The sequence below is a fragment of the Podarcis cretensis genome, assembly GCF_951804945.1.
Source record: "Podarcis cretensis genome assembly, chromosome: 13".
Lineage (NCBI taxonomy): Eukaryota > Metazoa > Chordata > Lepidosauria > Squamata > Lacertidae > Podarcis > Podarcis cretensis.
The window spans coordinates 31,652,549-31,666,272 of NC_137182.1; the positions used below are offsets into that span (position 1 = coordinate 31,652,549).

At 42.7% G+C, this 13,724-nt stretch overlaps 1 protein-coding gene across 1 annotated transcript; it reads left to right on the forward strand.

Annotated features, from left to right (window-relative positions):
* Positions 1-260: 260 nt before the first annotated feature.
* LOC307200227 (vomeronasal type-2 receptor 26-like) lies at positions 261-11,058 on the forward strand. Its single transcript, XM_079948648.1, has 4 exons — positions 261-1,112; positions 1,852-2,079; positions 8,034-8,160; positions 9,922-11,058. Exons 1-4 carry the CDS (start codon positions 279-281, stop codon positions 10,830-10,832), a joined length of 2,100 nt encoding a protein of 699 aa, XP_079804774.1. The 5' UTR covers positions 261-278; the 3' UTR covers positions 10,833-11,058.
* Positions 11,059-13,724: the final 2,666 nt, after the last annotated feature.

The window sequence follows — 13,724 nt, forward strand, 5'->3', positions numbered from 1 at the left end:
AAGTCAGCAATGACACACACAAAATCTAAATAAATAAATAAATGACACAGTGCCTGCCCCCACTCATCAGATCAAATGTTTAGCAAGCAGGAATGGGCAATTATCCCAGTTTTCAGCTCATATGAATGTGTCTATTTTGAATAAATGAAAGACAGCATGCGGCCAACAGAATTCATCATATAATGTACATAAATAGTTTGAAATAACTCTGAAAATTATATTTTGTCTCATCCCTTCCTCCATTCCCTCTTTAGCTCATTTATGGCTCTGCTCCAGTGATGAATGATAAAACCCCAGGTCTTTCCTTCTACCAGTTGACAGCCCAGGAAGACCTTCAATATGAGGGAATTATCTCTTTGCTTCTGCATTTCAAGTGGACATGGATTGGGGTCACTGCAATGGACAATGGCAATGGGGAAAGATTTGTGCATACAGTACTTCAATTGTTTTCTCAAAATGGCATCTGTTTTGCCTTTATAGAAAGAATTCCCAATTTTAGTTTCATCTCTGAAATTAAAGATATGCTACAACAGGGGGCAAAAATACATGATAAAATAATGAGCAGCAAGGCTAATGTAGTGGTGGCCAATGGAGACTTTTATTCTATGGCACTTTTTAAATGGCTTCCATACCTATCAGAACACGATATGACAAATAATATAAAAAGTAAAGTTTGGATAACAACAGCTGAGATTGAATTCACTTCATTTGTCTATCAAAGAAACTGGGATTCGGGACTATTCAATGGTGCTATGGCCTTTGAAATTCACTTCAGTGACCCACCAGGATTTCATCAGTATGTTGAGCACAGAAACCCTTCCAACACAGATGGGGATGGTTTTATCAGGGACTTCTGGCAACAGGCTTTTGATTGTGTGTTCCCAGATATCACTGCAGACCAGGTGGAGGGGAACATTTGCACAGGAGAAGAGAAGCTAGAGAACCTTCCAGGATCATTTTTTGAAATGAGTATGACAGGGCACAGTTACAGTATCCACAGTGCTGTCTATGCCATCGCCCATGCGTTACATGCTATGTCCACATCCAGACCCAGACACATAGGAATGGCATATGGAGGGAGAGTGAAGAATCAGAATCAACTGTTTTGGCAGGTAACGGGTTGAACATCCTCAACATGGAAGAGCACTGTCATTCCTTCACAATGTATGGGTTTCCAAAATACTGTCAACTTGCTCTTTCCTCTCAGGGTTCAGGCATACGGAATATGAGGAGGAACTGAATCTATAATTTTGTGAAGAGATGATGGCTGTGTCTTTGTTTCTCTGAGGAAAGATCAATAATGGCTGTCTCCTTGTTTGAACAGAAACCCCCCAGTACATGATAAAGCATTTGCTTGGAGATGTTTTGTGGCCCATTGAGACACCATTTGACTAACAGTCAGGAAGCAGTGGTAACAGTCAACAGAAATGAGCAACATTCTTGCTATTCCAATTGTTACAGCAAACCTGCAAATAGCTGTGCAGCTGTGTAGCTGCTATATATGTATAGGCATCCAGAGGAGTAGAAGCAAATGTGATATTCTTGACAATAAATAATTATCTGTCATGTGCATTCCTTTGGCTGTGAAACACCCTTGACAGCCTGCAAATTTTTGCTCAGAGCAGGGGGTCACACACCACTGTTCTGCCTGAGGGATGTAACAGGGAGAGAGAGGCCTGACAGAAAGAATGAGAGAAAAACATTTATGTGGGAGAAAATTGGTTGGCTCTCTACGTGCTTGTCCCTGACTCCACTCACTGTAGGTTCTGGCCTCAGAGGAAAAAGGATTGTTCAGCCCTGTATTAGAGTGCAGCCTTTTCTAAACACTTGTCTTTTCTGTTTTCAATTTAGCTCCACCACATTCTGAGAAGTATCTCATTTAATAACACTGCAGGAGATGTGGTATCCTTCAACAAGAATGGGGAGGTAGCATCTAGCTTGGATATTATCAATTGGATTATATTCTCCAATCAATCCCTTCATAGAGTCAGAGTCGGAAGGATAGATCCTGGAGCGCCTTCAGATCAAGCATTCACCATTGATAAAGAAGTAATAACTTGGCACAGCTGGTTTAACCAGGTAGAATCCAAGTCACAGGCATTTAGCAAAAGGTCTAATAATAAAGGAGCCCTGTTGTTCTATCCTGATCTTTAAAACTGATTTCATTTGATGATGAACACTTGTGAAATACTTGTTTTATTTTGAAAGGAGGATATAGCGTGGACCAAAAAAGGATAAAAAATGAAGATAGGATAAAATGTGACTGAAAGGCGGGGGGGAGGGGGGGAGGACATGGGTGAATGGCTGGAGGTGTGTCCTGAACCACCCACATAACTGGAAGTACATTGCACTGGTGCAAACAGTCCCCAGAGCAATGCTAGATAGTCCAAAACGTCCAATACAACAAGCAAAGTCCAGACTCAAACAGTAAGGCCAGGTTCCCACATCTGCAAGTGATCCAGGGTCAGAAAGCCTAGAGTCATCTGAGTGCCCACAAAATTCCTCCCAGATCTAACAAGCCTCATGGTACCACCTGGTCAATTAGTGAGCTGGGCTGTGTTTCCTTGCCTGCCTCACTATTCTAGATTATGTTTCCCACTACTCCTGATGCCTCACAGCCCGCTGTGCCCATAGAGATGGAGGCACCTCTGGTTCTAATGATGTGTCAGCTGCCCCTTGAACATCCCCTACTACTGTCCCATGAGTATCTCCAAAGTCCCCAACCACTTCTCCCCTATCTTCAATTTGTACCAGTTGTGACTAACATTCCTTTCTGGTATCCTTTCCCCCTTCCTCAGTGTCCTGATTTTTCATGAGAAGAAGGCAACAGGGGATGAAATGAGGCCAGAGGGAGAAACTGAGAGTTGACAGCAGGAAGTATAGAGGAGACAACTAAAGTTGATAGGGGAGCTGTAGAAGAGAAAACGGGAGGGGTAGTAGTGAAGTTGGAGATAGTGGAAGAAGGGAAGGACAGGGATGAGGTGAAGAACCTGGTGTAGGAGTCATGGCACACACTGGTATTTACTGCCATTCTCCTTATTTATTTACATATTACTTTTGTATACTCTCTGTACAACTAAGCTATCTTCCCACTGTTATTGATGCATTTTTTTATGAATAGCTCAGTGCAGTTCCCTTTAAAAAACAAAACTAGTTCAATGAACATGTTTACTTAATATGCATATTTTCTCTCAGAACACATATTTAATTACATATTTTGATCAAAGAAACACAATGTGTTGGAGAGCTAACTTCACATTCTGATGGTATGGATCAGGACGTTTTTGTCATGTGACAAAGACACATGAGAGCAGAAGCAGCAAAGCAGGCTGGGAAGTGCTGGGACTGCACAATCATTAGGGCCTACTAAAGTTATTCAGGCCTAACTGCTAGCTGTTGAGTCACCCTGACATGTGACTTAGCAGCCAGTTTTTCTTTGTGATCTCTGTAACTTTTCAGAGTCAGTCTGCCTCAGTTGTGAGCAGAGTCAGTATGTAATCTTAGTCAAACTGTTTGGAACCATGTTGTTTATGAAGAAGTTTATTTTAACTCAGTAAAGCTTTTATTCTTTAAAACTCTGCATTATTAATTTACGCTGCGCGTCAGGTTATGGGGCCCAGTCTTTTATGGATGGTGAATTGCTAAAGCTGGAAAATTAGGGTGCTGTTGGTGAGGACCTTGAAGGGACTGAAGGTCCAGTGGTAAGGCCGCGTACTGAAGAAGCAGACCCGGTGCAGCAAGGAGCAGAAGCCATGTCAGCTCAGCAACCTGCGGAATTATTTATCTTGGCAACACTGCCGAGATGGAACGTCTGAATGGTAAGAACTGACTTGGGCTCTCAAGCATGAACTGGTTCTAAAATGTGATAGACTTTGGCACTGTGTGGAAACTGGTTTGAATCCACAAACCTCTGAGCAGGAATGTGAAGAGGATGATAGAGCCAGAGCACACATTTTGTTGGCTCTAGAGGAACCACATGTCCTGCACATTGCAGATTTGGACTCTGCCAAACAATACTGGGATCATCTACATCAGATACACCTGTCTGACAGTGCTGGTTCAATAATTGGACTAACTAGGAAACTGTATAGAACTGTGCTACTTGAAGGTGGATTTTTAACTAAACATCTCCAGACTTTGCGCATGTTATTCCTCCAGTTGCAAAGGAGAGGAAAAAGATTTCCAGACCTGGATCAAGTCTATATCCTGCTATACAGTCTCCCACCAAGCTTTAATTGTGATAGCCTCTCTTGAAAGCATGAGGCAAGAAGATTTATCAATGGTGTACGCAACAACCCGTCTACAGGAGGAATCTGAAAAACACGTGGAAAAGCTGAGAAGGCAGACCAGAAGAGTTTGAGTCGCCCTGCTAACCCAGAAACCCAGATTCTCAGGAGGAGATGGGACCGAAGAACGCTCCACGGATCGTGCCATGTTGGCAAAGAAATGCTATCAATGTGGCAAGCTCGGGCACATGAAGAAAGATTGCCGTGTGAAAAACCAAGGAAAAGCGAGCCGCCGCAAGAAAAGAAAAGAAAATTTCTCCAGACAGCTACATTTTGGACTCTGGCTCTGCCAGAATCATAATGAACAGCCCTGACTGCTTTACAACACTCAGCAAATTGCCAAAAGGCAAGGACAGCATTTGTCTTGCTGAGGGGCGGCATTGCCCAGTATCAGGTATAGGTACGTGTTATTTGCCATGCCTAGATGCAGAATTGAGGGATGTATTGTTTGTTGAAGAACTAGAATTTTCTTTATTGTCAATTTCATGCCTTACCAATGTTGGTTTCAAATTTATGTTTGAAGGTGATGAATGTTTTATTAAGAAGCAGGGCAAGGTAATTGCTTCTACTAAAATGATGGATGGCTTGTACCCTTTACAACATTCTCCGCCAAGTGATGGGGTCACAGAGAGACCTAAAGCTGGAAAAAATGATGTGTTAATAACTGAGCAGGATAGGTGGGAATAGGTTCATGCCAATCCTAGTATTTTAATTCCTCTCTCAGTACAACCACAGGAGCCCCTCAGGCAGCCAGCTGCTGAGAAAGACTAGAAAGTGGGGGAAATTTGCCCTCTGACACTGACACTTTGCAAAGTGCCACAAGCGGTGAATCAGAGGAAAAACAAAATGATGAACTGGAGGAGCAACAAGAGAAGGAAAGCCCAGTGGTTATTCCTAGGAGGTCCACACGGACTACCAAGGGTATTCCCCCTGATAAATTGACTTTTGGTGCAACAAAAGTGTGTCATGTTAATTGTACAGAGCTATGGGTTTTTGCTCAAGTTCTGAAACTACCTTCCAAGGAACAAACCCAGTGGTTTGACGCCATGAAAGAAGAGTTGGGATCATTCAAAGAAAATAAGGTTTACACACTAGCCAAATTGCCACCAAGTGAAAAGTTAATTTCTAGCAGGTGGGTCTTTAAAAGGAAGACTCAGGTGTCTGGTGACACACGTTTTAAAGCTATACTGGTAGCAAAAGGTTTTACACAAAAGCCAGGAATTCACTATTATGAGCTTTTTGTGCCCACTGCCAAGGCAGAATCAGTGAGGCTTGTTTTGTCTGTGGCAGCTGACAAGAAATTGGAAGTAAGTGATTATGATATTACTTCTGCATATCTAAATGCTCTTCTGGACCAGGTGATATACATGTGACAACCCCTAGGGTTTGAGGAGGGGAATGATTTGGTGTGGAAATTAAACAAAGCTGTCTATGGTCTTAGGCAAAGTGCTAAATGCTGGAACGATTGTATAAACACACAACTCTTAAATCTTGGATTTAAAAGGAGCATTGCTGACCCTTGCTTGTATACAAGAGGATCAGGTGACAATTACATATTGGTTTTGATCTTTGTAGATGACTTGATGGTGGCAGGTAGTTCTACAGGTAAAATTCAAAAGATAGCAAATCAGTTGGAAAAACATTTCAAACTGAAAGACATAGGAACAATAAGTCACTATTTAGGGGTCCAAATATGCAGAGAAGCAGATGGAAGTTTCTTAATATGCCAAGAGCAAAAGATTAAAGGTCTGCTTGAACTGCTAGAAATGCAGGATTGCAATGCTGTGCAAACCCCTATGACTGTAGATTTTCAAAAGACTGAAAGTGATGTTTTGTTTGATCAACCAGATTTATACCAATCGGTAATAGGATCTCTTCTGTACCTGAGCCAATGGTCAAGGCCTGATATTTCATTTTGTGTAGGTATTCTAAGCAGAAAAGCAAGTAAGCCTAGTGTACTTGATTGGGCTGCTGTGAAGCAAATACTGAGATACCTGAAGGGTACACAGAATAAGTGTATAAAGTTATCTGCATCTAATTCAAGTTACCCGTATTTTTCGCTCTATAACACGCACCTGACCATAACACACACATAGTTTTTAGAAGAGGAAAATCTGTAGGCATGCCACCCGTAGGCATTCCCTCCATAACACGCACAGACATTTCCCCTTACTTTTTAGGAGGAAAAAAGTGAGTGTTATGGTGCAAAAAATACGGTATTTGCAGGTGTTTGTGGACAGTGACTTTGCAAATTGTCCATCCACGAGAAAATCAACCAGCGGTCTAGTGGTCATGTTTAGAAATTCACTAATTGGTTGGAAATCCAAAAAGCAAGGTTTTGTTGCCACATCTATGTGTGAGGCAGAATTTTCTGCATTATCTGAAGCGTGTAACAAAGTCACATGGTACATCCAGGTATTAAATGATTTGGGATATGAAGTGCAACAGCCTGTCACAATCTATGAGGATAATCAAGCTTGTATCACAATTGCCAATTCAGGGAACACTTCAGCACATGCAAAACACGTGGCCATCAATTTTTTCAATGTTAAAGACTATATACAACGTAATGTGATTAAGTTGGTTTATTGTCAATCACAGGATAATTTGTCTGATTTATTTACAAAAGCGTTCCCTAGGGTGCAACATGTTGAACTGATTGCAAAGCTAAATCTTGTGAACAAAATATATGAATAAGTTAATTTTTCATGTTTATACTTATGCTCTCTAGGTCTTTGGGGGACTGTCATGTGACATAGACACATGAGAGCAGAAGCAGCAAAGCAGGCTGGGAAGTGTTGAGACTGCACAATCATTTGGACCTACTAAAGTTATTCAGGCCTAACTGCTAGCTGTTGAGTCACCCTGACATATGACTTAGCAGCCAGTTTCTCTTTGTGCTCTCTGTAAGTTTTCAGTCAGTCATTCTGCCTTATTTGTGAGCAGAGTCAGTATGTAATCTCAGTCAAACTGTTTTGAACCATATTGTTTATGAAGAAGTTTATTTACTCAGTAAAGCTTTTATTCTTTAAAACTCTGCATTATTAATTTACGCTGCACGTCAGTTTTGTATTAGAATATTGAGAGACTGAATTCATCAAATGTCCCCAAATGATTTCCTCCACCTCAGATAGTAGCTGTTGAGACTAGGGTTGGTACAGTGGTGCCCCGCAAGATGAATGCGTCGCAAGACAGAAAACCTGCTAGATGAAAGGATTTTCCGTTTTGGAGGTGCTTCACAAAACAAATTTCCTATGGGCTTGCTTCGCAAGACGAAAATGTCTTGCGAGTTCCTGCGGGGTTTTTTTCCTCCCCCCCCCCTTTTCCCAAGCCACTAAGCCGCTTATCAGCTGATCCGCTAAGCCGCTTATCAGCTGATCCACTAAGCCGCTTAACAGCTGATCCGCTAAGTCGCTAAGCTGCTTATCAGCTGATCCGCTAAGCCGCTTATCAGCTGATCCACTAAACCCGCTAAGCCGCTAATAGCGCTAATCTGCTAAGCCGCTAATGGGCTTGCTTTGCAAGACGAAAAAACCGCAAGACGAAGAGACTCGCGGAACGGATTCTTTTCGTCTTGCGAGGCACCACTGTAATTGCTTCTACAGTGTCCGGTGCCCTCAAGGGAGCCAATTCATACCCTACTGAAATGCTGTGTCATTTTAGTAACACAAAGCTGGGTCCAGCACCTGAGGGATTCCAAACACCTTATTTTCTGTTCATCATTCTCCTCTTTAATTTATGAATTAGGCCTGTCCTCTTTCGGCCTGCACTAAAAGTTGCCAACCAGGATCTAGCAAGAAAGTGAAAGAAGGGAAGCCATTTTGCTGTTATGACTGCATCCTATGTCCAGAGGGCAAGATTTCAAACCAGGAAGGTAAGAGACATAAATGATTGCACAGTCAATTGAACTTAGTTTCCTCACACATGATGGGGATCTAAATGTAGCCATGGCTAACAATCTACCATATTTTTTGCTCTATAAGATGCACCAGACCATAAGACGCACCTAGTTTTTGGAGGAAATCGAGAGAAAAAATATTCTGAATCCCAGAAGCCAGAACAGCAAGAGGGATCTGGCTTCTGGGACAGCCTCTTGCTGTTCTGGCTTCTGGGATAGCCACGCATAGCCTCTCCCGGGCAGCGGAATGAAGGCTTCCCCTGCCCGGAAGAGGCTGTGTGCGGCTAACCTGCCCTCTGTCCCTTCCCCCACCTCCTCCAAAAGCCAGGAAAGAGCGGCAAACTGTTTAAAGGGAGCACTGCTCTTGTGGGCTTTTGCAGGAGGTGAGGATGGCTTGTACCCTTTACAGCATTCTCCGCCAAGTGATGGGGTCACAGAGCGACCTAAAGCTGGAAAAAATGATGTGTTAATAACTGAACAGGATAGGTGGGAATAGGTTCATGCCAATCCTAGTATTTTAATTCCTCTCTTTAATTCCACGCTCTGTCCCTTCCCCCCATCTCCCACAAAAGCCGTGTGCTCTTTAAAAGGAAAACAGGAAGACACAATGAGAGATAAAGGAGGTGCTGTGGGATTGGTGGAAATCAATGTCTTCTTGTTGTTTTAGTGTTTATAATATTAACTTGTAAGATATGGATTTGTTTGTTTGTTTTTGTTTTGTTTTGTTTTCAAATGTTGATTTTTGTGTGTTGTGTATTGTTATTTTTTGATATATTTTGTGTTGTTGTTGTTGTGTGGAAAATACTAATAAAATTCATTAAAAAAATAAAGGGAGCGCGGCTCTTGGGGATTTTCTGGGAGGCGGGGGAAGGGACAGAGCTGTGTGCCCTGTCTCTTCCCCCACCTCCTGCAAAAGCCAGGGATAGTCGCATGAAGCCAGAAGCTAGAACAGCAAGAGGGAGCCCTGCGCAGGGCTCCCTCTCCCTGATCCGGCTTCTGGGATAGCCGCGTAGCGTGCATTTGCTCCATAAGATGCACACACATTTCCCCTTACTTCTTAGGAGGGGAAAAGTCCATCTTATAGAGCAAAAAATAAGGTATTTTCAAAGGGGCTGTTATGGATAAGAGTCTGATGCTGTGCTAACCAGAGCCAATAATCACACAAGGATGTGGGGGTATTTTATTGAGACTGCAGTAATATGGTACTGGGAAATGGATTCCAAAGCCTATATATCTCATGGGTGCCCAGGAAATATTTTTATGCATGATGCTTAGATCAAGCCATCAGGAGGATATATCATGTTACATGCTGATTTGTTACAAAGCATTTTCGTAGAATCAAGGTATTTGCACACTATTCAGCTTTTCTACTTGTTTTTCAGATTCATGGTAATACCATCTATTTTCTTCTACTGCTTCCTTATTCTGAAATCTAAGGGCAGGTTTCCCACTCCCTCTTTCTCACAAAACTTAGAATATGGTCAATTTTTATTCACCACAGTCATGGGATGCTTTTTCATACCTCACCTGGCTTACCACATCCTTGCCATTATAGCCCAAAATCATATTATAGCACCACATAGCTCCAAAGCAATTAAACAAGTCCCCACAACATTTCTTAGTATTTGCCAATTTGAATTGATACATTTCTTTTTCTGAGTTTGAGGGAAAGGCATGAAATGTTTCTGGGACTGATAGTATATATGTGAGCTAAGGTTCATACTTTTCTTTTCCCAGATATGAATGACTGTACTAAATGCTCAGATGAAAACTATCCAAATAAGGAACGAGATATATGCATTCCCAAAGGCATCAGCTTCTTGTCATATGAAGAACCTTTAGGCATCAGTTTAGCTATAGTTGCTCTTTCTTTTGCTTTCATCACAACTCTGGTACTGGGAACATTTCTGAAGAACCATAAGACTCCCATTGTCAAAGCCAACAACCAGAATATCACCTATACTCTCCTTGTCACCCTCTTGCTATGCTTTCTTTGTGCTTTACTGTTCATTGGCCAACCAAAAAAGATAACATGTCTCCTGCAACAAGCTGCTTTTGGCATCATCTTTTCAGTGGCTGTTTCCTGTGTACTGGCAAAAACTGTCACTGTGATTCTGGCTTTCACGGCCACAAAACCAGGATCCAGGATGAGAATGTGGGTGGGGAGAAGGCTGGCCAACTCCATTGTCATTTCCTGCTCCTTTATTCAAGCAGGCATCTGTACACTGTGGTTGGCAATCTCTCCCCCATTCCCAGATGTTGACAAGCATTCAATGCCTGAGGAAATTATACTAGAATGTAATGTGGGGACTGTGATTATGTTTTACTGTGTCCTTAGTTACATGGGCCTTCTAGCAATAATTAGTTTCACAGTGGCTTTCCTTGCCAGGAAATTGCCAGACATTTTCAATGAAGCAAAGTTTATCACTTTCAGCATGTTGGTATTTTGCAGTGTTTGGTTGTCCTTTGTTCCATCCTACCTGAGTACCAAGGGGAAATATACAGTAGCTGTGGAGATCTTCTCTATCTTAGCCTCCAGTGCTGGTCTATTAGGTTGCATCTTTTCCCCCAAATGTTATATTATTTTGTTGAGGCCTGAGCTGAATAATAGGGAACAGTTAATAAGCATTAACAAAATGAAGAATTAAATATCTCTGTTTTGCTGTATGTTATGTAGGGAAAACGCCTCACTTTATTACCAGCTTTTATTTACACTGCTGATTCAACTTCTAACCACTACCACCATAAATATGAGGGATGAAGGCCCTGCCCTTTGAATATGTTGATAGTTACACAGATGCATGTGTGAGAGAAAAATCACTGCTTTATTAGGGTTGCCATATTCCCCAAAGTGAAAATCCAGACAAAGTTGTTCAGCCCTAGCTCTATTTCTCATTTTAAATAAATGAAGCAGTAGTTCTAGTGGAATAATCACGTGTGTTTGTTTGGTAATTGTCAGGGGACTCCCATCGGAACAGGGAATAAAGGAGAGGGGCAGTTGGGTTACAGGGAACCTCCCAAAATCTTACGAAGCAGTTCCTCTTTGCGATAGCCTGGGATTCCGAGTCGGATGTTGAACCTGAGGATTTCTAGCCTGCACAGGATTTCCCGCTTCCAGAGCCATCTGAGCCGGGGCTGGGGCATGAGCCTGAAGGGTCCTCACCTGTGCTGGATCCTCAGGTGCAGGCACCAGCTGAGTCTGCTCTGGCTCCTGAGGTGATGGATGACCCATTGCCTGCAGGTGCTCCACTCTCAGCCCCGTCAGAGGAAGCTGAGGTTGCCTCTGGGTCAGATAACCCTCCAGCCTCTCTGGGGTTGCAGAGGCTTAGGACAGAGAAGCGGAGGGAACTAAGTTCCCACAGGAGGAGTGCTCACCTCCAGGCCAGGAGAGGTGAGTCACCTGAGGATCGGGGCCACCCTATGCCTCAGGGCAGATAAATGCCAGCCAGCCCCACTCCCAAGTTGCGGAAGCAACATTGTTGGTTGCCAGTTCCTGCCTGAACCCTGCCCTGCTCCCGGCCTCAGCTTTTACAGACTGCCTCCATATTGCTCCTTCGACCTCGGACTGGACTTGGACCTCGCCTCTTGATCTACCCATGGGACCAGCACACTCTTTCTGTGGTGGGGAAAGCCACACTTCCAGTGGGGAAGAGGGGAAGGGACCAGAGGATGCTGCTGGGAGCCTTAGCACCACTCCTGGTCAAGCCAGCCAGGAGGGAAGCACGCCTCTTCCGTCGCCCACCCTGCACAGAGGTGTAAAATAAGGAAGGAAGAGGCTGGGGGTGACTAAGCTATTATGTTGGGGGAGGACCCGGAAACGACCACTCCCGGATTCTGCTAGCGATTGAGGCAGACATGAACTTGTGGTTCTGCACTGTAAATAGTCTGGCACCAAAATAAAACCAGTAAAAGGGTCCTGACTGGTTACTCATGAGCAACCACCATTGCCATCTGACAGTAACTGAAGCATTTTAAGCTTCCTTTTTCATCAACAAGGCTCCTAGAGTAGCTAGCAAAGATCAACAGTAATAAAGTTCTTGTCCTTCTGAGCAGCGCACGGAAATGCCGTTTGCCTTCCCACTGGAGCGGTACCTATTTATCTGCTTGCACTTTGACATTCTTTCAAACTGCTAGGTTGGCAGGAGCAGGGACTGAGCAACGGGAGCTCACCCTGCCGTGGGGATTCGAACTGCCAACATTCTGATCGGCAAGTCCTAGGCTCTGTGGTTTAACCCACAGTGCCACCCGAGTCCCATATCTATATATCTATATCTACGGTATATCTTCATGGTTATGTGTGCTCTTGATTTTATTGGGACAGTCACACTTGATCCTCTTTATAATGTTTCAGAATTTAACCCCTACAATATTTTGTTGCTGATCCATACTTGTCCACTTACTATTTCTGGATTTCTTTTCTTGGTCTTGATCATCCCATCCCCAAATATCCTTTGCCATGGGAAATGGGTTCAGGAACCAACAGAGTGTTGTGTGAGATAATCTCCATTGGGAGAGTGGTTTGTTAGCAGAGAATCACAATGAAGAAAGCTCTTTCCACAGCAGCTACCTGTCTTAAAAGGTAGTGAGTATATTTTGGCCAAAAGGCCTTGCACATAGCACATTGATGGGACAATGTAGGGACAGGTTTACACTCAATATACAGAGTTGGAAGGGACCTTGGGGGTGGAATTAACTATCCATAAACCAGTGGGCAGTCTGGTTGATTAGTAGATACATATCCTATGCCCAAACCTGAAAAAATCATCAATAAAGTTGTGGCCTTATTTGATCCCAGCACAGTCCTTGGACGTATTTTATGTATCCACTGTGTGTTCACCAAACCCCTCATGGCTTCATTGCACCTGGGCTCACAATTTAAATGCAGATTGATTTCCTTTCTTTGTATATATCAACAGGGAGGGCCTCTTCATAGCTAGTTTCTCATTCTCATTATTTGTTATGGCAGGGGTATCTGAATGCCATTTGCTACTCAGGAAAGCAAGATTGTAATATGATGCTATTATTTTATTCTCCAACTCTATCATTACTTTCCTCCTGTTAGTAGCTTTTCATGTCTACATGTTCTTGTATAACAACAACAACAACAACAACAACAACAACAACAACAACAGATTAGTATTGTGAATCAGGTTAATATAAAGCTGATGAAGACGAGAGAAATTTTAAAAATCTACTTAATACACAAATACAAAACACACACACTTGCAAACCTCTCAATTAAAATGTATAGCAAAGAACTTAAATTCAGTGCTTTATTCTTTTCTTCTTGTTAGCATTTCCCTGTTGTTCAAGTCAGGTCTTAACGCAATAATATAACAAATTGGGGAAAAAATGCAACCTAACAATCCAGCACTAGAGGCTAAGATACAAAAGATCTCCACTGCTACCATTTATTTGCCTTTAGTGCTCAAGTAACTTGGAACAAAAGATAACCAAACACTACAAAAGACCAACATGCTGAAAGTTATAAACTTGGCTTCATTGAAACTGTCAGGTAACTTTCTGGCAAGAAAAGCCAC

Excerpts from the sequence above, each read along its gene's own strand:
- LOC307200227 (XM_079948648.1), top strand. The coding sequence starts at position 279 with ATGAATGATAAAACCCCAGGTCTTTCCTTCTACCAGTTGACAGCCCAG. Across the intron at positions 1,113-1,851 it reads AGAATCAACTGTTTTGGCAG|CTCCACCACATTCTGAGAAG; the intron begins GTAACGGGTTGA and ends TTTTCAATTTAG. Across the intron at positions 8,161-9,921 it reads CAAGATTTCAAACCAGGAAG|ATATGAATGACTGTACTAAA; the intron begins GTAAGAGACATA and ends TTCTTTTCCCAG.